Raw genomic sequence first — 22,052 nt, forward strand, 5'->3', positions numbered from 1 at the left:
CACCCCCTCCCACACACACACACTCTTGGGTCATCATTCCTGCACCATCTGTCTCCGTGCTGAGAAATGCCAGTGATGATTTCTTTCTCACGGTGCGTGAATACACGCTTCATTGTATTGTATTGTATTGTAATTCTTTTCATCACAACAGATTTCTCTGTGTAAAATTCAGGCTGGTATTCCCAGGGAGAGTGCGTCGCTTCACTACAGCGCCACCCTTTTTTTCTTTTTTTTTTAATTTCTTCCTGTTTGCAGTTTTATTTGCTTTTCCTATCGAAGTGGATTTTTCTACATAATTTTGCCAGGAAAACCCTTCTGTTGCCGTGGGTTCTTTTACGTGCGCTAGGTGCATGCTGCACACGGGACCTCGGTTTATTGTCTCATCCGAATGACTAGCGTCTAGACCACCACTCAAGGTCTAGTGATGGGGGAGAAAATATTGGTGACTGAGCCGTGATTCGAACCAACGATGTCTGATTCTCTCGCTTCCTAAACGGGACGCGTTACCTCTAGGCCATCACTCCACTGTGTGTGTGCGCGCGCGCACACATGTGAATATCATTATTAACAAGAACTGACAACGTTTGTTCTCGTAAATACACCTACTTCTCGTCACAGAACACACATTGATAACAAAAAGAGCAGATGTCAATCTCAACACATACTTTATTCAAGTGGCTGAAACAACATTTATTTCACATGTTACCACCAAAAGCATAGCACTACACATACTCCTGAACGTGCTGGCATACAAGTATTACCAACCGTATCATTTCTATCATCATCATCGTCGTCATCATCATCACCATCAATGACATGACGCTATTCAGACGGAGCCATAACGCTGCAGGCTGTTGGAAATAACACTGACCTCACACCTTGGTCTTTTACGCACGTCACAACATGTAACACAGCAAAAAACGTAAGATGCGACCAATAAATAATCCTGAGAGCTTCTTCGGCGATGTCCATTGCGTTTGTCATCAAAATAATGAGCGGCGTTACAAAACGACCCATGGCACCGGGGAGGGGGAGTGTTGGGGGGGGGTGTTGGGGGAGGGGGAGTGGGAGTGTTGGGGGAGTGGGGGTGTTGGGGGAGTGGGGGTGTTGGGGGAGGGGAGTAAGGAGGGGGAGTGTTGGAGGAAGGCGGAGTGTGGGGGGGAGGGGGAGAGGAGGGGGAGTGTTGGGGGAGGGGGAGTGTTGGGGGGAGGGGGAGTGAGGAGGGGGAGTGAGGAGGGGGAGTGAGGAGGGGGAGTGTTGGGGGAGGGGGAGTGTTGGGGGGAAGGGGGAGTGTTGGGGGAGTGGGGAGTGTTGGGGGAGGGGGAGTGTTGGGGGGAGGGGGAGTGAGGAGGGGGAGTGAGGAGGGGGAGTGTTGGGGGTAGGGGGAGTGTTGGGGGGTAGGGGGAGTGTTGGGGGGAGGGGGAGTGAGGAGGGGGAGTGAGGAGGGGGAGTGTTGGGGGAGGGGGAGTGTTGGGGAGGGGGAGTGAGGAGGGGGAGTGTTGGGGGAGGGGGAGTGTTGGGGGAGGGGGAGTGTTGGGGGAGGGGGAGTGTTGGGGGAGGGGGAGTGAGGAGGGGGAGTGTTGGAGGAGGGGGAGTGTTGGAGGAGGGGGAGTGTTGGGGGAGGGGGAGTGAGGAGGGGGAGTGAGGAGGGGGAGTGAGGAGGGGGAGTGTTGGGGGAGGGGGAGTGTTGGGGGAGGGGGAGTGTTGGGGGGGGAGGGGGAGTGAGGAGGGGGAGTGTTGGGGAGGGGGAGAGGGAGTGTTGGGGGAGGGGGAGTGTTGGGGGAGGGGAGTGTTGGGGAGGGGAGTGTCGGGGGAAGGGGGAGTGTTGGGGGAGGGGAAGTGTTGGGGGAGGGGGAGTGTTGGGGGAAGGAGTGATGAGGGGGAGTGTTGGGGGAGGGGGAGTGTTGGGGGAAGGAGTGATGAGGGGGAGTGTTGGGGGAGGGGGAGTGATGAGGGGGAGTGTTGGGGGAAGGGGGAGTGAGGGTGGGGAGGATGGTTAACCGTTCTGGAAGGGCGTGTACGAAAAGAAGGGAGAATAAATAGCCCCAGTGAAGTGTGGGAGTGGTCACATAGCGCCTGGTAGCGGGGAACAAATGAACAGCGCCTTTCACAATGAGGGACAAGTTAAAGAGGCGCTGAGAAAGTGAAGATAACATTAAGCAGCACCTGTTGGAAAATTCAATGGTGACATTAACACTGTGGGGAGAGAGGCCTAAAAATATACTTACTTTTAATCAGACACATTGCGAAAACATCCTATTTCAAAGAGGAAAACGTTAAATGTCTAGCTGCAATGTCGAAAATTATAAGGTGACCTTTCATTTTTAAAGTTTGGACAGGGGACTTTGTAGGAAAGGGTGTTAGAGGGGATCAAGCAATTACAACATTCATATGAATCAAATTATCTAATGTTCTCACAGACAAATACACTTCTCCCCACCCACCACCCACCCCCATCCACACACACATTCATCAATCATTGCAAGGTTTCCGCATCACTCCTTTACGTCGCATATATTTCGTGTTACACCGCAGTCAAATTTTGACTGAGTACCCATTCTCCACATTATACCCGTTGTAGTTTTGACTAATGAGTACCCGTGGTTGTCCAATTTTTCCACACACCAAAATAGTCATTGCCTGCATTTACAATGAGCAAAACAATGCACTGGCATAAGCGTTCAAACTATGGGTGTATGTGTATTCAATTTTGGTTAAACGTCCATATCCGTGAAAACTTGTGATGCGCCTTCCAGAATATGTGTACTCAATTTTTGGTTAAACGTCCATATCCGTGAAAACTTGTGATGCGCCTTCCAGAATATGTGTATTCAATTTTTGGTTAAACGTCCATATCCGTGAAAACTTGTGATGCGCCTTCCAGAGAAAAAGACTAGACTCCACTGAGATAATACCGATACACGCAGCACACACACTGTCAAACCCATCGTCTCTTCTGACTGACATAGTGAAGAACACACAGCTCAGATCTAACCATCTGAAGATACTGGCTCTGAAGCTTTGAAGTCCAAAACTCCGCGGTTGCACGAGCATCAACGGAACATCTGTATCTCTCTCTCTCACACACACACACACACACACACACACACACACACACACACACCAAACTCTCTCCCTCACGGCCAAGTCTTGTTCTTGTAGGAGTCATCGTCGGACAGGCTGTGGAACTCCTCGCTGTCGCCGAAGGGCAGCAGGAGCGCTGTCTCCGTGTGGAGGAGCCTCGCAGTGCTGCTGGCCGAGGTCCTGCTCTCCACGCTGAGCTGGCTGGGCTGCATGTGCAGCAGGCTGTCGGGCCGGATGTAGCGCTCCAGCTGGTCGTCGTCGCTGCTGTGGTAGTACAGGTCGTCGTCGATGAACTGGGCCCGGTGGTCGAAGTCGCCGCCTTGAATGAGTTCCGCGCCGCATCGGACGTCCTGATCGGGCAGCAGGCGTCTGAGGTCTTCGGGGAGGTCTTTCCGTGGACCGAGTTCCGCCCCCACGAGCGGAGGGGAGAGAGGTTGCGGGAGGTTGTCCCGTTGCGCTCCCTCCTCGGCCGGTCTCCGCAGGTCGTCGGGGAGGTCTTCGGGTGCACACGTCTCGGCGCTGACGTAGGTGGCCAGCGCCTTGTGCCTGGGCCGCCCCACCTCCCCGTCCTCACTCCGGTCCGAGCGGGTGCCGTCCCTGTCGGGGCCAGCAGCGGCGTGCAGGGGGTTGTCCTCGGTGGTGGTGCCCACGCTCCGCCTCTGGGCGGTGTCGGAGAAGCTGGAGCTGTCCGAGCGGAGGTCGGTCGAGTCGTCCCGGGCCCGCAGAGCGGCGAGGTGATCAAAGTCATGAAGGACGGGGCAGCGGTGAGGGAGGTTGAGGAGAGGGGAGGGGGGGCCGCCGTGGCCGGACACCTTGTACCTGTAGCAGAGCAGTCCGATGACGAGGCAGAAGAGGGCGGTGAGGGAGCAGAAGACCTGGGACTGCGTCAGGGCCCTGTTGGGCGCCAGCAGGTACACCCCCAGCCACAGCACCAGCTCCCCGTAGATGCCCAGGACCCCTGCAACAACCACCACAACCACCCGCCGTCTGTACATAGTTTCAGCTGACTGTTCCCCGATACTTATTATTATTTTTATTATTGCTTATAGTCCAGCCGACCGCACAAGAACTTCCCAACTGTTTGTAACCCAACCACTATTTTTGTTCCAACGGTGCGCTCAAGCACTCGGTTTAGCGTTGGACCGTTGTTCAAGGCTCGGGGCAGGAGGCCCCATGATGTGCCCTTGTGAAAGGACTTTGCTCCGATTTCCTTTCTTCCTCCCAATTTATCAGTTCATTAATTCAGTTACTTATCTGTTCGTTTATTTATGTATCTTTTCTTATTTCATTTTATTTTCCATCCAGGCCTGACGAAGCGCGTTGGGTTACGTTGCTGGTCAGGCATCTGTTTAGCGGGTGTGGTGTAGCGTGAATGGAATTGTCCGAACGCAGTGACGCCTCCTTTAGTAAATGAACTGAACTCATTCCTGCCAGGTGTAAACCGGTACATGAATTCGGAAGGGGAAGGTTAGGACGGCGGAAGTAGAGGACTGCACCATGCCTTCGTATGCCGAACCCCTGACACAGCCAATATGAATTCTCCTATGCCGAACCCCTGACACAGCCAATATGAATTCTCCTATGCCGAACCCCTGACACAGCCACTATGAATTCACTGCCTTCCTATGCCGAACCCCTGACACAGCCACCATGAATTCACTGTCTTCCTATGCCGAACCCCTGACACAGCCACCATGAATTCACTGCCTTCCTATGCCGAACCCCTGACACAGCCAATATGAATTCACTGCCTTCCTATGCCGAACCCCTGACACAGCCACTATGAATTCACTGCCTTCCTAAGCCGAGCCCCTGACACAGCCACTATGAATTCACTGCCTTCCTATGCCAAACCCCTGACATCGCCAATATGAATTCACTGCCTTCCTATGCCGAACCCCTGACACAGCCACTATGAATTCACTGCCTTCCTATGCCAAACCCCTGACATCGCCAATATGAATTCACTGCCTTCCTATGCCGAACCCCTGACACAGCCACTATGAATTCACTGCCTTCCTATGCCGAACCCCTGACACAGCCACTATGAATTCACTGCCTTCCTATGCGGAACCCCTGACACAGCCACCATGAATTCACTGTCTTCCTATGCCGAACCCCTGACACAGCCACCATGAATTCACTGCCTTCCTATGCCGAACCCCTGACACAGCCAATATGAATTCACTGCCTTCCTATGCCGAACCCCTGACACAGCCACTATGAATTCACTGCCTTCCTAAGCCGAGCCCCTGACACAGCCACTATGAATTCACTGCCTTCCTATGCCAAACCCCTGACATCGCCAATATGAATTCACTGCCTTCCTATGCCGAACCCCTGACACAGCCACTATGAATTCACTGCCTTCCTATGCCAAACCCCTGACATCGCCAATATGAATTCACTGCCTTCCTATGCCGAACCCCTGACACAGCCACTATGAATTCACTGCCTTCCTATGCCAAACCCCTGACATCGCCAATATGAATTCACTGCCTTCCTATGCCGAACCCCTGACACAGCCACTATGAATTCACTGCCTTCCTATGCCGAATCCCTGACACGGCCACTATGAATTCACTGCCTTCCTATGCCGAACCCCTGACACCGCCAATATGAATTCACTGCCTTCCTATGCCGAACCCCTGACACAGCCAATATGAATTCTCCTATGCCGAACCCCTGACACAGCCACTATGAATTCACTGCCTTCCTATGCCGAACCCCTGACACAGCCACTATGAATTCACTGCCTTCCTATACGGAACCCCTGACACAGCCACTATGAATTCACTGTCTTCCTATGCCGAACCCCTGACACAGCCACCATGAATTCACTGCCTTCCTATGCCGAACCCCTGACACAGCCAATATGAATTCACTGCCTTCCTATGCCGAACCCCTGACACAGCCACTATGAATTCACTGCCTTCCTAAGCCGAGCCCCTGACACAGCCACTATGAATTCACTGCCTTCCTATGCCAAACCCCTGACATCGCCAATATGAATTCACTGCCTTCCTATGCCGAACCCCTGACACAGCCACTATGAATTCACTGCCTTCCTATGCCAAACCCCTGACATCGCCAATATGAATTCACTGCCTTCCTATGCCGAACCCCTGACACAGCCACTATGAATTCACTGCCTTCCTATGCCGAACCCCTGACACAGCCACTATGAATTCACTGCCTTCCTATGCGGAACCCCTGACACAGCCACCATGAATTCACTGTCTTCCTATGCCGAACCCCTGACACAGCCACCATGAATTCACTGCCTTCCTATGCCGAACCCCTGACACAGCCAATATGAATTCACTGCCTTCCTATGCCGAACCCCTGACACAGCCACTATGAATTCACTGCCTTCCTAAGCCGAGCCCCTGACACAGCCACTATGAATTCACTGCCTTCCTATGCCAAACCCCTGACATCGCCAATATGAATTCACTGCCTTCCTATGCCGAACCCCTGACACAGCCACTATGAATTCACTGCCTTCCTATGCCAAACCCCTGACATCGCCAATATGAATTCACTGCCTTCCTATGCCGAACCCCTGACACAGCCACTATGAATTCACTGCCTTCCTATGCCAAACCCCTGACACCGCCAATATGAATTCACTGCCTTCCTATGCCGAACCCCTGACACAGCCACTATGAATTCACTGCCTTCCTATGCCGAACCCCTGACACAGCCACTATGAATTCACTGCCTTCCTATGCCGAACCCCTGACACAGCCACTATGAATTCACTGCCTTCCTATGCCGATCCCCTGACACAGCCAATATGAATTCACTGCCTTCCTATGCCGAACCCCTGACACCGCCAATATGAATTCACTGCCTTCAGATGCCGAACCCCTGACACAGCCAATATGAATTCACTGCCTTCCTATGCCGAACCCCTGACACAGCCAATATATATTCACTGCCTTCCAATGCCGAACCCCTGACACAGCCAATATGAATTCACTGCCTTCCGATGCCGAACCCCTGACACAGCCAACATGAATTCACTGCCTTCCTATGCGGAACCCCTGACATATCCACTATGAATTCACTGCCTTCCGATGCCGAACCCCTGACACAGCCAACATGAATTCACTGCCTTCCTATGCGGAACCCCTGACATATCCACTATGAATTCACTGCCTTCCTATGCCGAACTCCTGACACAGCCAATATGAATTCACTGCCTTCCAATGCCGAGCCCCTGACACAGTCAATATGAATTCACTGCCTTCCTATGCCGAACCCCTGACACAGCCACTATGAATTCACTGCCTTCCAATGCCGAGCCCCTGACACAGTCAATATGAATTCACTGCCTTCCTATGCCGAACCCCTGACACAGCCACTATGAATTCACTGCCTTCCTATGCCGAACCCCTGACACAGCCAATATGAATTCACTGCCTTCCTATGCCGAACCCCTGACACAGCCACTATGAATTCACTGCCTTCCTATGCCGAACCTCTGACACAGCCAATATGAAGTCACTGCCTTCCTATGCGGAACCCCTGACACAGCCAATATGAATTCACTGCCTTCCTATGCTGAACCCCTGACAGCCAATATGAATTCACTGCCTTCCTTTGCCGAACCCCTGACATAGCCACTATGAATTCACTGCCTTCCTATGCGGAACCCCTGACACAGCCAATATGAATTCACTGCCTTCCTGTGCCGAACTCCTGACACAGCCAATATGAATTCACTGCCTTCCGATGCCGAACCCCTGACATATCCACTATGAATTCACTGCCTTCCTATGCCGAACTCCTGACACAGCCACTATGAATTCACTGCCTTCCTATGTCAAACTCCTGACACAACTACTATGAATTCACTGCCTTCCTATGCCGAACTCCTGACACAACCAATATGAATTCACTGCCTTCCTATGTCGAACCCCTGACATAGCCACTATGAATTCACTGCCTTCCTATGCCGAACTCCTGACAACCAATATGAATTCACTGCCTTCCTATGCCGAACTCCTGACACAACCAATATGAATTCACTGCCTTCCTATGCCGAACTCCTGACACAACCAATATGAATTCACTGCCCGATGACCCTGAAAGGAAAAAAAGCAAAGGGAACTAACTTCTACAGTACATCCAGCTGTGTCCACACATGTCAGTTTGAAGGGGGGGGGGGGGGGCGGTTGATTTCAGTATGTGTCCTGCGTTTTTCCCAATCAGTATGGCAGAGTAGCCTGCTGGGCAATATGCACATTTCTTCCCCTGTATTTTTACGTTTATAAGACGCAAAAGATTGTAAATTGGTTGAATAACATTGTAATATTGTAATATACATACTCTACATTTCTTCCCTATCCACTCTTTGACTGGCCTTCTTTACGTCTCTTGACAGGGGAAGAAATGTATTGGAAATATTATAATTCTATTTAAACAAGCTTACGATTTTTCTGTCTTCGGAACGAAACTGAAAGGAAAGAACACAGGGGAAGGAATGTGGACACTGCCGCCTGCTGAGGCAGTAAACTGACGAGGGTAGAATGGGTTAACCTGTAAAGTACTGTCCTCACCAGCAAGGATGCCGCACAAGGCGGGGAGGCGAGCAGGACCGGAAGTGACCCAGCACAGACGACACACGCTGACCACACAGCCAATCACCAGCACCAGCAGTGTCAGGCATCGGACCGCGAACCCCGTGACCTCCCAGGCTGTGAGACATAGGAAACCCCGTGACCTCCCAGGCTGTGAGACATAGAAAACCCCGTGAACTCCCAGAAAACCCCGTGAACTCCCAGACTGTGAGACATAGAAACCCCCGTGAACCCCCAGGCTGTGGGACATAGAAAACCCCGTGACCTCCCAGAAAACCCCGTGACCTCCCAGAAAACCCCGTGAACTCCCAGAAAACCCCGTGAACTCCCAGGCTGTGAGACATAGAAAACCCCGTGAACTCCCAGAAAACCCCGTGAACTCCCAGACTGTGAGACATAGAAAACCCCGTGAACTCCCAGAAAACCCCGTGAACTCCCAGGTTGTGAGAAATAGAAAACCCCGTGACCTCTCAGAAAACCCCGTGACCTCCCAGGCTGTGAGACATAGAAAACCCCGTGACCTCCCAGAAAACCCCGTGACCTCCCAGGCTGTGGGACACAGAAAAAGATAGGAGTGAGGGTGAGGGTTTCTGCTGACTGCGATTAAAGTGTGTTCTCTTCTACACACCGCCTGTGTGTGTGTGTGTGTGTGTGTGTGTGTGTGTGTGTGTGTGTGTGTTTGCGCGCCCGTTTGTGTGCACCTGCGTGTGCGTGAGCGTGTGCAGGCGTGTGTGTTTGTGGTTTGTAACTGAAATGGTGTAAAGGAGTGTTGATTAACATTTAAAATTAAAAATATTTCTGTTTTCTCTAAAGACCCCCTCACAACCATCTTATAAAAGGCCGCTTTTCCTCCGTCAACAACTGAGGCCAACTCCATTTCAAAATTTGTAAAATTTATTCCATTAAATTTCGACAAAACGAAGACAGACGCTGTCTCACAAAGGGGGTCAGAATGAAATCGTGCCAAATGAGGGGATCAGAAATCTACGTGATTTTACACGTAACAGGCTTAACTCACCTTTTTAAATAAGTGCGCCAGAGTAAATTAGAATGGAGATTTTCGGTCGACATCGAGGCAATATCCACATTTCTTATCTTGTGCTTTTCCGTTCAGAAGACGGAAAAAGTCGCAAATTGGTAAAAAGCAATGTAATACATACTCTACATTTCTTCCCCTCCACTCTTTGACTGGCCTTCATTACGTCTCTTGACAGGAGAAGTGTAGAGTATATATTACAATGTTATATCACAGATTGACAAAAGTTTACATTTGGGCCAACAGCAAAGTGAGCTGTATTATCAATGGTTTCTCCAGTCAATGGGAAATCATTTACAGCTTAGTGAAGGACTATGACAAACTAGGAGGTAAAATTGCACTGGCTCTTAGTGCTGCAGCCTTGGGGGGTTAGTTGGCCTGTGGGAACCATTCCAACGCCGACTGTCCTAAAACCCTCTTGGTCGAGAGAGTGGGGATGTAACTTGGGACAAGACACTCTCCACTATAATCAAATTCTAGCCCAATTAGTCGGAACAGCAGTTGCCTCCTCTGCTGTTCTGATGGTCACAGTCGGACACGACTGACTATCATATATATATAATCCATTGATAACTGAATGGAAAGAACACACGGGAAGGAATGTGGATATTGCTGACATCGATCCATTAAAAATGATACGAAGAATTTGAATATTTAACTTCTTAATTTCTCTACTGAGATAATAAAGTTAAAATTCTGATTCTGACTGGAGTGAGGGAGCGAGAGGGAGAGAGAGTGCGTATGTATGTCTGTGTAGTATGCTCTTGCTCGCGCTCTCCTCATGCACACAACACAAAACGCATAATTCTTACACAAAAATAACTATTTGGATTCGTTTGAGCAGAATATGGTCACAGACTGAAAGTGCCATTAAGAACTGAAGTTTAGAAAAAACATTAAGGAAACTAGGATGCACAGAGACGGGAACACACACACACACACACACACACACACACAGTGGCAGAACTCGAGACACAGGCCAGAATACTCACAGTATTTCCACACGTCAGAGAAGGACCGCAGACGAGACCGGTTCCCAGCCGAGGTGAAGTTGTCCGCTCCGTGGACATGCATCCCGTCAGAGCCCTGCCGGGCCTCGTGGCTGCTGTCCAGCGGGACGTCCGGCCAGAAGGGCATGACGAAACTCAGGCCGTACATGCTGGTGAACACGGACAGGTACATGCACGCCCACCACTGCCCTGACCCAGGCTGGGAGGAGATTCTGGACCTTGGTGCTCTCAGCTCCTCCTCCACTGAAACCGGCACGTACATGGCGAGCTCTCCTTCCACCTCTCCGCTCTACCCACAGTAAGGCATCGTGTCGGGTCGTCTCCAACAGTCAGTAACAATGTGCTGATTGCGCCACGATTTTTGTTTGTTTGTTTTTGTTGTTGTCCCAGCAGCTCAACTGTCTGATCAAGAAAACATCCCTTTACGTTAGTACCACGTGCATGCAAATTATCTTCTCCGACACTTGGCAAGCAGAGTGAAGGAAACGATCAAACGTGTTACAACGGATGCCATTGCTGTTTTTTCATCCCTGTGCCTGGACTGGGTTGAAGCGGTCAGCAGCATTTTGGGGTTGACATGTTTTTCACCCCCTCCAGAGAAGTGAAACTGCTTTGGCCTCGATCGAAGCGGGAGACTGGGCTCAGAGTTGGCCACAGAGTTGTCGATCTTGTGACAACAGTTCATTTGTAAAATGAAACTGCACGTGTTTGTTATTGCCTGTTTGAAACGAAAAGCTTGAGCCACTGAACTGCGATTGGGCTTCTTTGGTCAAGTTGAAAGCGAGACGGTCGACAAGCGGCACGTTGTGGGATGAGGGGGGGGGGGAGGGAAGGGGGGGAGGCAGCTTGCCAGTTGTTCAGATACAGGGACTGACGACCATGCATGACATAAAATAAAACCAGGCACAGGAAGCAAATTAGTTATGTCTGACAAGCACTTCTGACAAAGCAGCCACAACAGAAAATTCCGAATCCTTTCTCAGCATAAATACCCTCTTATACTGATATAAACAGCTTTGTGATTGCTACTGAACTATGGAGAAACAGTTTGAAGATACCTGTCGATAACTCGCTTTGTTTGTTGACGTCCTCCATTCTCAGAGCCTGCAACTCTTTAAGATCAATAAATGTCTGGTTCAAAGTGCCGCAATGTCATGCGGGAAATTTTTCACCCCTTGAAACCGACCGAGCTGGAATACATTAATTTGATTCCGTTTTGGCGTTTGGTTTCCCACCGCTTTCCAGTCGAGAATGAAAAGTGAGATAAATATTTCTCCTCCATGTTTGTTTGTTGTTGCGTTCTGTCATTTACTGCTCCATCTTCACACACTCAGCCACACAGTCCTAAGAAGTGACGAAGTATTGGTCTGTAGTGTAGTCCAGGTGTTGACCAATCTCTGACTCCAGGGACAAAGGCGGAGCACTGGCCACCGCCCTCGGGAAACTCTCCAAGTTCCTGTCAATGTTTGCTGGACATTTTTCCTTCTGAAGTTCCACACTGTTGTGACAACACTGAGGTTCGGGTTGTGGTGGTGTCGGGACGCCGGAACACCCACAGCGGTGAAGAGAGGGCTGCGCGGGGAAGTGCTGGGGGAACCGTTCCGGATCAGAAGAAGCACACCCACAGTGGAGTCCCGGCGACGCTCCCACCGAGGGCTTTGTGCACGAGCACGCGCTGCTTTGGAACGGTGGTGGTGGGGGGGGAGGACGAGGACACTCCGAGGGGCATTCTTGAGGAGGGTGGGACTGATTTCTGCAGTGGTGGCTGTGGCCGGGATATGCCGCCTCGTGCCCGGTGCTGCCCGAGGCCACGTGTCCGCCCCACACAGGAGGAGGACAGGGGCGGGTTGCCCCCCTACCAGACACGCTGACAGCAGCACCACCACCAGGCTTGGAACCGTCGCCGGCGGGTCTCTGAGAGTCGGCGGAGGAGTAGTTGTTCTGCATGACGATCACCCCTGTGCCGCCGCCCCCGCTGGGTGGTGCTGACAGGCTTGACGTGGGCACGGGAATCATCTCCATCTCCCAGCCCCGCTGCTTGGCCTCCCTCCACCACCCCGGCCTCTTGGCACGCCTCTGGAGGTACCGGCCGCCCTCCTCCACGATGACGTGGCTGCTTACGTCGTCGGCGTAACGGCTGTTGGTGAGGGCGATGATGGCGGCGATGAAGGTGACAAAGACGCAGGCGGACAGGTCCATGGCGAAGGCCCAGGAGTAGCTGGCGTGGTGGCTCTGCCTGATGATGTGCGACGTCTTGGCCACGTACAGCACGCCGCTCACGATGCCCAGCATCCCTGCACAGGGACAGTGTTGGTACCTGGTCAGCTTCACACTGTCTGGCACGTCAGCCACGTTCACGTATTCCGCGCGCGCACATGCACACCAGCAAACACACACACGCTCGTTCACACACACACACACACACACACACACACACACACACACACACACACACAGCAAACACGCACACGTACGTGCACGTTCTCTCTCTCTCTCTCTCTCTCTCTCTCTCTCTCTCTCTCTCTCTCTCACACACACACACACACACACACACACACACACACACAGAGGAGAAGTGTGTGTGTGTGAATGTGAGTATCAAAAGGGAGAAGCTGTCTCCATGTTCCTGGGAAATTCTATTCTGTTGTATTACATTACACCACATTCTATTCTTTTCTCTTCTGTACACTTCTGTTCCACCACATCCCGCGTTCCGTGCTCACCTCCAAGGAAGAGTGACCTGCTCATGGATAACGTCAAGCAGCAGGAACAAACATCTCTGTCATCAAGAAATATCTTTTAACTGTTATATTTTTAATATCATGACATTTGTTTCCTTATTTGACGGGCGCAATAGCCGAGTGGTTAAAGGGTTGGACTGTCAATCTGAGGGTCCCAGGTTCGAATCACGGTGACAGCGCCTGGTGGGTGAAGGGTGGAGATTTTTACGATCTCCCAGGTCAACATATGTGCAGACCTGCTAGTGCCTGAACCCCCTTCGTGTGTATACGCAAGCAGAAGATCAAATACGCACGTTAAAGATCCTGTCATCCATGTCAGCGTTCGGTGGGTTATGGAAACAAGAACATACCCAGCATGCACACCCCCAAAAACGGAGTATGGCTGCCTACATGGCGGGGTAAAAACGGTCATACACGTAAAAGCCCACTCGTGTGCATACGAGTGAACGTGGGAGTTGCAGCCCACGAACGCAGAAGAAGAAGAAGTTTCCTTATTCATCTGTGTTTTGGTGACGTGCAGTGGATTCGGTAAGAGAGAGCGACAAGGTCCATTCGTGCGTCGACCTGTGTTCGTAGCTGTACTTCAGCCATTGTACCGGCGGCCTCTTTCGGAGCGGTGTTCTCCTACCAGATGATTATACACCACAATTAACACGAAGCCGAAATCAGTCCCCCAACTCTCCATTCATTCACATCTCCCACCCCTTCTAACCGATAATACTCAAATGTATACATAAATACTTTAACAAAATGTCTTCAATCACCGATATGTGTGACGGGACATTAAACAAAATTCCTCCTCCGCTCACCTCCAACGCCGGCGGTGATCTCCATGGTTCGGGAGAAGGTGGCATGGTCCAGACAGCAGTTGGTAAAGATGGCGTGGGCACACGCCACCAGCATCCCCGCCAGAGACAGACCCTGCAGTACCTGCACTGCCTTGAACCAGTCTGTCGGCACGAGACAGGAAGGGGTGATGACCAGGCTGACAGCACAACTGGCTCTAGTAGTAGCAGTTGTAGTAGTAGTGTTTTGTTGCAGTTGTTGTTAGTGGTAGTAGTAGCAGTAGTAGTATTTTGTTGTTGTTGTTGTCAGTAGTAATAGTAGTGGCAGCAGCAGTAGCAGTAGCAGCAGCACTAGTAGTAGCAGTAGTAGCGTTGTTGTTGTTGTTGTCGTTGTTAGTAGTAGTAGTAGTAGTAGTAGTCGTAGCTGTTGTTGTTGTTGTTAGTAGTTATTGTAGTTGTGGATGTTGTAGTAGTAGTAGTAGTAGTAGTAGTAGTTTTATTTTTGTTGTTGTTGTTGCAGTAGTAGCAGAAGCAGTAGCAGTACTAGTAGTAGTTGTTGTAGCAGCAGTAGCAGAAGCAGTAGCAGTACTAGTAGTAGTTGTTGTAGCAGAAGCAGCAGCGACAGTAATAGGAAAGAAAAATAAAACGCGTGGTTGATAATAAAAAAAAAATTAAAAAAAGCTACACAAAATAAAGTAAAATACCACGTGTCACGTCATAAATACTTCTCCAGATAGCACGCAGTCCTGAAATATTGTGATTTATAGTGACTTGATCATCAGACTTTCTACACTTCGATATGAAAAAAAAAATCGGTCAGCTTTATCATCATCAGCAGCAGTAATAATAGAAGTAGTGGCTGTTGTTGCGGCAACAGCTGCAACGAAAGCAGAAACCAAGAAAGCAGTGTTGGCAACAGTAGCAGCAACATCACCACTATCCCCAGTTGTACGGACTGGTCACGGAAACTCCATCATGACTACCTGAATGACAGTCAGCCGCGCCCGTAATGACCATCAGAACAGCAGAGGAGTCAGATGCTGTCCAGGTAATCTGGGCTAGAATCTGAGTAGAGGGAAGAGTGTGTCACATTCCCACTCTTTCTGCCAAGAGGATTTTAGACCAGTCAGCACTGGAGTGGTTCCCAAAAGGCCAACTAGCCCACAAGGTTTGCAGCACTAAGACCCAGTGCAATCTTGCCTCCCAGCTCAAGTCACAGTCCTTCACAAGACTAAGCTGTAAATGACTTTCCATTGCAATGGAGAAACTATTGATCATACACCCATCCTCTTTTGTCACCTTTTGTTGTTGTCTTATAATGTTACGTTTTGTTATGTTTTGTGTTTGTTCATTATGAATCAAAATGCGTGCACACACACACACACACACACACACACACACACACACACACACACACACGCACACACACACACACACGCACGCATATCTATCTATATATATATACACGTACACGCGCACACCCCCCACCCCAAACACACACACATACCCCCTCCAGCACCACCACCCCCCACACACACACACACACACCAATCCCCCCCACCCCCACCCTCCCACACACACTCGCTCATCCTCCCACCCCCCCACCCCCCCACCCACCCCAACACACACACACACATACTGGGAGCATCAATGGCGGAGCACGTGTCCTCCCCGCCTGACGAGGAGCATCCCTGCCAGAGGCCGCTGTGGCTGATGACGACGTGGTCTGTGCCCGGGCCCCGGGTCTGTGCCCACCAGGGCAGCGCCACGCCCGCCCCGAACACCGCCGTGCCCACCAGCAACAGCAGCATGCCCATCTGGTAGCACAGGGGCCGCTCCGTGAACGCCACCATCCTGTGGGACACAGATATATATAATTAATTAATTAATCAATTAACAAGTAAATAGATTAATAAACGCCACCATCCTGTGGGACACAGATATATATAATTAATTAATTAATTAATTAATTAATCAATTAACAAATGAACAGATAAATAAACACCACCATCCTGCGGGATACAGATATCAATAGAAGAATTAATTAATTAATTAACAAGTAAATAGATAAATAAATGCCATCCTGTGGGATATAGATATATATATATATAAAGAATAATTAACAAGTAAATAGATAAATAAAGGCTACCATCCTGTGGGATATGTATATCAATAGAATAATTGATTAATTAACATGTGAATACATAAATAAACGCCAGCATCCTGTGCAACACAGATATAAATATATATATATATATATATCAACTGATTAACAAGTAACTGGATGACTCTAAATAAGTTGCAATTGAACGCAGACAAAACCGAAGCAATGATCATAGGAACTAAACAAAAACTCTCTTCCATCACAGCTGGCAAAATCAAACTTGGCAGTACATCCATCCCTCTTTCCAGCTCAGTCAGGAACCTCGGTGTTGTCCTTGACAACACACTGTCCATGCAAAAATTTATCTGTCAGACATGTCAATCCTGCTACTGTCAGTTGCGTTCCATTAGTTCCATTCGGAAATATCTGTCCAGTGACACAACATCTAGACTTGTGGTTTCTCTCATTCTCTCTCGCCTTGACTACTGTAACTCCCTATTGTCTGGTTTGCCTGCTTCATCCATTCAGTCCCTTCAGCGCATACAAAACTCTGCGGTCCGACTCGTCCACAGAAAGAAAAGATCTGAGCACATCACTCATATTTTGCAACATCTCCATTGGCTCCCTGTCTCACACAGAATGAAGTTTAAGATCAGCACTCTATGTAATGAATGTATTCACACCCTATCTTTGTGGCTGCCTTCACCTCAACACTCTATCTCGCTCTCTACGATCGGCTTGGGATCCACTCTGTTTACGCATACCCAGATTCAAACACTCCACTGTTGGACGCCGTTCTTTCTCTGTCTCTGGACCCTGTATTTGGAATGAACTTCCTCTTTCGCTTCGTCAGATCTCTGCACTCAGCTCTTTCAAGTCTGGCCGTAAAACCCACCTCTTCACGAGATAGCCTCCCTCCCCTACCTCTTCCTTGTCTTCAGTTTCTTCAGTTTTAGAGTTGTGCATGCGTGTGAATGACTGGTGCGAAAGCGCTTAGATTTGTCTCTGCACAAGATTCAGCGCTATATAAATACCATCATCATTATTATTATTATTATTATGAATAAACGCCGCCATCCTGTAGGTCACGGATGAAAAAATATATCAAAAATGTATCAATCAGCCGATTCCAAGCTTCACACTCTGGTAAACAAGCCCTAAATGTTATGGGACCACGACCATTCTCGCGGCGTGCTCGGAAGTCTCCCTACCCACTGTTGGCATCCTCATCTGCCATTGTAGCCGTTGGGAGATGCTTCCTCTTCCCCCTGCTCCGCCGTTGGGATGATGACCTCTTGGTATCTGACCCATACACGGGGGCTGGTTCGTGGGCGCTAGGGCGTATCCACACACCGGTGGGCCATGTACGCCGCACGTTATGTACAGGGGACCAGGAACCACCTCCCTGAAGCCATCTCCAATGGTGTGCCAGATCTGGCAGACTATCCCTCTCCAGATCGGATTTTCATGTTGGGTTTACTCCCCACATCCGGCAGGTAGTACTGGATTACGTGCTTACGAGAATCAGAGAAGAGACTCTGACCTGACTATATCAAGACATCAATGCATCAATAAACATCTATATAGCAACATATCAATTAATCAATTAATTGATTAATTAATTAATCAATATATAAGAAAAAAAACCGCAAGGTCCTGACAGAGAAGAACACACTGCAAGAGTCCACCCATTCATAAATTCGTGTGAGTCAGTCGTGTCCGACTATCACCATCAGAACAGCAGAGGGGCCAGCTGCTGTCTTGACTGTCCTGGGCGAGAATTTGATCATAGTGGAGAGTCCTGCCCTAGTTACATCCCCCACTCTCTTGGCCAAGAGGGTTTTAGGACTGTGTTGAGATGGTCCGCAAAGGCCAGCTAGCCCCCAAGGCTGCAGCACTGAGAGCCAGTGCAATCTGGCCTCCTTGTCTGAGAGCCATGGTCCTCCACAAGACTATGGTGTGAATGGGTTAGCACTGCGGTGGAGAAACCATTGGTCATGCCCACTTTGCTCTTGGCCAAACTGTCAGCTTCTGTCAATCTCTGGTATCATTGTGTGTACATAAGATGGAGTGCAAGAGATTGAAAGAGTGAAAGACAAAGAGAAATAGACACAGCGAAACTATTCTGTGTGAACATTGTAACGATTTTAAGTCCATTGACAGACATGTCTATCAAAACAACAGTGCGACTTGCATCCTGATCAAATTTCGCTTTTCTACTTGTTCACTGCGAAATCATTTCGATTATCGCCTCCACGATATACACAAAATAAACGACGCTAGCTGAATCAAAGAGTAATCACAACATCCGAATGAAATCCGAGATCAAAATTACTTATCTGTTATACACTGCTTTGACGTGTCTGTGAATGAGTGTTTAAAACAGAATGTTGTTCAAAGAACAAGTCCCCCCAAAAAAGTCTCTCACTGTTAGCTTTTACCAGACAAATGCTTACTCTACTGACCGATTCGTTTTCTATGCAAGTACCGACGAAAAAATAGGCCTACCTGATCGCTTGAACGCTGCCCAGCGATGCACTGATAACAAGTCAAAACAGCCTTTAGAAATAGAAACTGTACAAACTGTCACTGTAAGTCCATCCTTTGTGTGTATTCGAGCGTCAGTCCAACTAAGTGTCTCAGCCACTGCGAGTTCAGTGTGATCAAGAAGTGAGAAACAAAAAAAAGAAGCCGCGCGGTGTAAATAAACACAATACGCCAACAAACATGTCTATTTATATGGTCATCGACGTTGCTTTATTCGGTGTCATACAAACGTCAAGGGATTATGTAGAAAGTCCTTGGGTGGTCCAATCGGTCTCTCACGTCAGAACAACTAATGATGCCGGCAGTTAACGCTGGAAATGAATACCAACCATGGTCCTTACAGCCTTGCCGACCGCGGTGGCCGTGCCAGCGCTGCCAGAGCAAGTGATGCTGTGTGGTGGGGAGAGACAGGAATCAGAAGGGGAGAGACAGAGATAGGGGAATGTGAGAGTAGCACAGACAGACAGATACAGACAGGGTAAGAGAACAGAAAAATCGTAGGATGTAGAGAAAATAGTTTAGTTGGTCTGATCTCAATCCACAACTTCAAACTTCCATTTTTGTTGTTGATGTTGTTGTTATTGTTGGTTTTGTTTGTTTTTGTTTTTTAGGGGGGTGGGGGGGGGGGGCTTGATGTTTGATGTCTATAATCACAAGTATGTGTGACGGGACAGATTTCCTTCCTCCCTTCCTTCCTCGATGTTTGTCTTCATAACAAAAAAATTGAATTCCAATAATTAACTTGAGTAATTGTTTTGTTACATTGAACCGAGTTGTGGATGTCGCTGCTGCCGATTATTTTTTTATGGAAGACCTACAACACAAACACACTAGGCTTCGGCTTGTTAAACAGCTCTGGGTGTTTTCATGTTGTTTCCGTAGTGACCAGAATGTGTCCGAACAACAAAAACAACGATATTTTTGGCAGCATCCGGGCTCAAACTAGCGATTTTCTTACCTTAAGGCGAGAAATGCAGCCCCGATTTCACAAACAGAAATTTGTCGTGACGAAAAGTGGTGCAATACAACGCTAGACGATAAAGCTCACCCAACACATCCTCCCCTCGTGACAAGAGGGCAAAGAGGTAACGTCCGTCATGCCATAGTAACAGCGGCATGCCCCATGTGTCGTCACTACGCCGTTTGTCACTCCACCAGTGGTGCGTCATGGCTTGTTATTGTGCGTCATACATCGATGACAGTCGTACCTTCCCCCTCCCCCCTTCCTCTTTTTATTCTCACACCGATTAACTGCGTCAACAATGACTTACTTGCGTGCGTAAATGTGTCTGTACGCGTACTCAAGTGCATGTCAATCGTCATCGTTTTTCACACACACACTGACGCTCTTCTGTTTTTCTTTTCTTGTTTTTTTAAGAGGGCGGTAAGCTGGCACAGCCGTCGTGTGGTAAAAACATGATACTTTCAATCCAATGGTTCTGGGTCCCACTCCCGGTCACAGCCCGTGGCGAGTCAAGGATGGAAATGTTCCCGATCCCCCAAGCGAACAGTGCAGACTGTGCAGTGCCTCACGCCCCTTCGTCTGTTTTCGCATGCAGAAGATCACATTCGCACATTCCTGATCCTTTAAAACTGTAAACTGGAAATAAGAACGTAAACCCAGCATGAGCACCCTGAAAACAGAGTGTGGTTGCCTATTATGACGAGGTTACAAGTCATACACGTGAAGCCAGTCGTTGATACGAGTGAAAGGGAGTTGTAATCCACGAACACAGGAGAGGGGGACTGGGGGTGAAAGGGGGTGCGGGGGGTAGAGGGGCGAATGATGCAGCAAGAGCTACAACTAATCGGTCGTGATTGATGTGAACAAGTACACACTGACAACTGACTTTTGTGCCGAGGGGTCTAATCCGTCCACAACTGAACACGGAAATGCTTCAAATCGCGTGTTCACGTGTTTAGAGGCATAAGTTTAAAAAAAAAAAAAAAAAAAAAAAAAAAAACCTATTTGAGTGGTATGTATCGTAACTTAGTTCTGACCTTGCCCGAAAAAGCGTATCATCTGATGTATTGGGAAGAATGTCTATCTCCTCATCGATTTCAGGCCAGGAGCATTCAACAGGAACCACAAACCAGCACAGCAAATGTTGCCACGTTAGATGAGACGACGACAGTAGCCTACTTCAGGTCAATGATGCTGAGCGCTTCCCATCGTCAACAGCAACTTCTTCTTCCCCTCCCCCCCCCCTCCCGCACCCCTCTCCCCCTCCCCCTCCCCCTCCCCACCCCAACAGTTCACCAGATTCCTCCAGGTCTGTCGGTTTGACACAGTTGTTTGTGTCAAAGCCTGGTTCTGTGCGAATGGTTTCTTCGTCCATTATGAAATGTTGTCTGCCCACCCTATTTGTTGGTTGTTGCTTTTCGGGGGTTGTTTGTTTATTTCTTTCGTCTTTTTTTATCATCTTGCACACACACTCTTCTTCTTCGTCTTCTTCTTCTTCTTCTGCGTTCATGGGCTGCAACTCCCACGTTCACTCGTATGCACACGAGTGGGCTTTTACGTGTATGACCGTTTTTACCCCCGCCATGTAGGCAGCCATACTCCGTTTTCGGGGGTGTGCATGCTGGGTATGTTCTTGTTTCCATAACCCACCGAACGCTGACATGGATTATGGGATTTGTAACGTGCGTATTTGATCTTCTGCTTGCATATACACACGAAGGGGGTTCAGGCACTAGCAGGTCTGCACATATGTTGACCTGGGAGACCCGGACCCTCAGATTGACAGTCCAACGCTTTAACCACTTGGCTATTGCGCCAGTCTTGCACACAGATAAATAAACAATTGGTTTGACCCAAAAAAGCAGTTTCAGTTTCTCAAGGAGGTGTCCCTGTGTTTGGGACAATCCATATACGCTATACTACATATGCTAGGCAAATGCCTGACAGCAGCATAACCCAACTCGTTTGTCAGGCCTTGAGTGCATGCATATGTTTTCTCTCAAAATAATAATAAAAATAATAATAATAATACAGACATATAGCGCAGTACCCCCATCTCAGTAAATACAAAGGAAGCAACATAAAGAGCACATCCAACGATCAGATCACAGCAAGCATTATTATGTAGATGGAGATGTTTTTCTGAGAAAAATACAGTTTGAAAAGATCTCTCTCTCTCTCTCTCTCTCTCTC

At 49.1% G+C, this 22,052-nt stretch overlaps 2 protein-coding genes across 3 annotated transcripts in view; both read right to left on the bottom strand.

Annotated features, from left to right (window-relative positions):
• Positions 1-2,004: 2,004 nt before the first annotated feature.
• On the bottom strand, positions 2,005-11,610 carry LOC143294539 (uncharacterized). Of its 2 annotated transcripts, XM_076605918.1 has the most exons (3): positions 10,701-11,539; positions 8,652-8,789; positions 2,005-4,042 (listed from the first exon to the last, which is right to left on the bottom strand). In XM_076605918.1, the coding sequence occupies exons 1-3, from the start codon at positions 10,978-10,980 to the stop codon at positions 3,138-3,140; spliced, it is 1,323 nt and encodes a 440-aa protein (XP_076462033.1). In that variant the 5' UTR covers positions 10,981-11,539; the 3' UTR covers positions 2,005-3,137. The 2 variants fall into 2 exon arrangements, with proteins under 2 accessions (XP_076462033.1, XP_076462040.1); XM_076605925.1 differs by lacking the exon at positions 8,652-8,789 and having other exon boundaries at positions 10,701-11,610.
• Positions 11,611-11,618: 8 nt separating this feature from the next.
• The window catches only part of LOC143294555 (uncharacterized), a 15,474-nt gene continuing 5,040 nt past the window's right edge, over positions 11,619-22,052 (bottom strand). The window contains exons 2-4 of the mRNA XM_076605933.1: positions 15,884-16,098; positions 14,269-14,409; positions 11,619-13,012 (exon numbers count right to left, since the gene is read on the bottom strand). Coding sequence (XP_076462048.1) covers positions 12,063-13,012; positions 14,269-14,409; positions 15,884-16,097 — 1,305 coding nt within the window. The 5' untranslated portion in view covers position 16,098 and the 3' untranslated portion in view covers positions 11,619-12,062. The remainder of the gene's footprint in view (positions 13,013-14,268; positions 14,410-15,883; positions 16,099-22,052) is intronic.

This window comes from Babylonia areolata, chromosome 1 (genome assembly GCF_041734735.1).
Source record: "Babylonia areolata isolate BAREFJ2019XMU chromosome 1, ASM4173473v1, whole genome shotgun sequence".
NCBI classification, from domain to species: domain Eukaryota; kingdom Metazoa; phylum Mollusca; class Gastropoda; order Neogastropoda; family Buccinidae; genus Babylonia; species Babylonia areolata.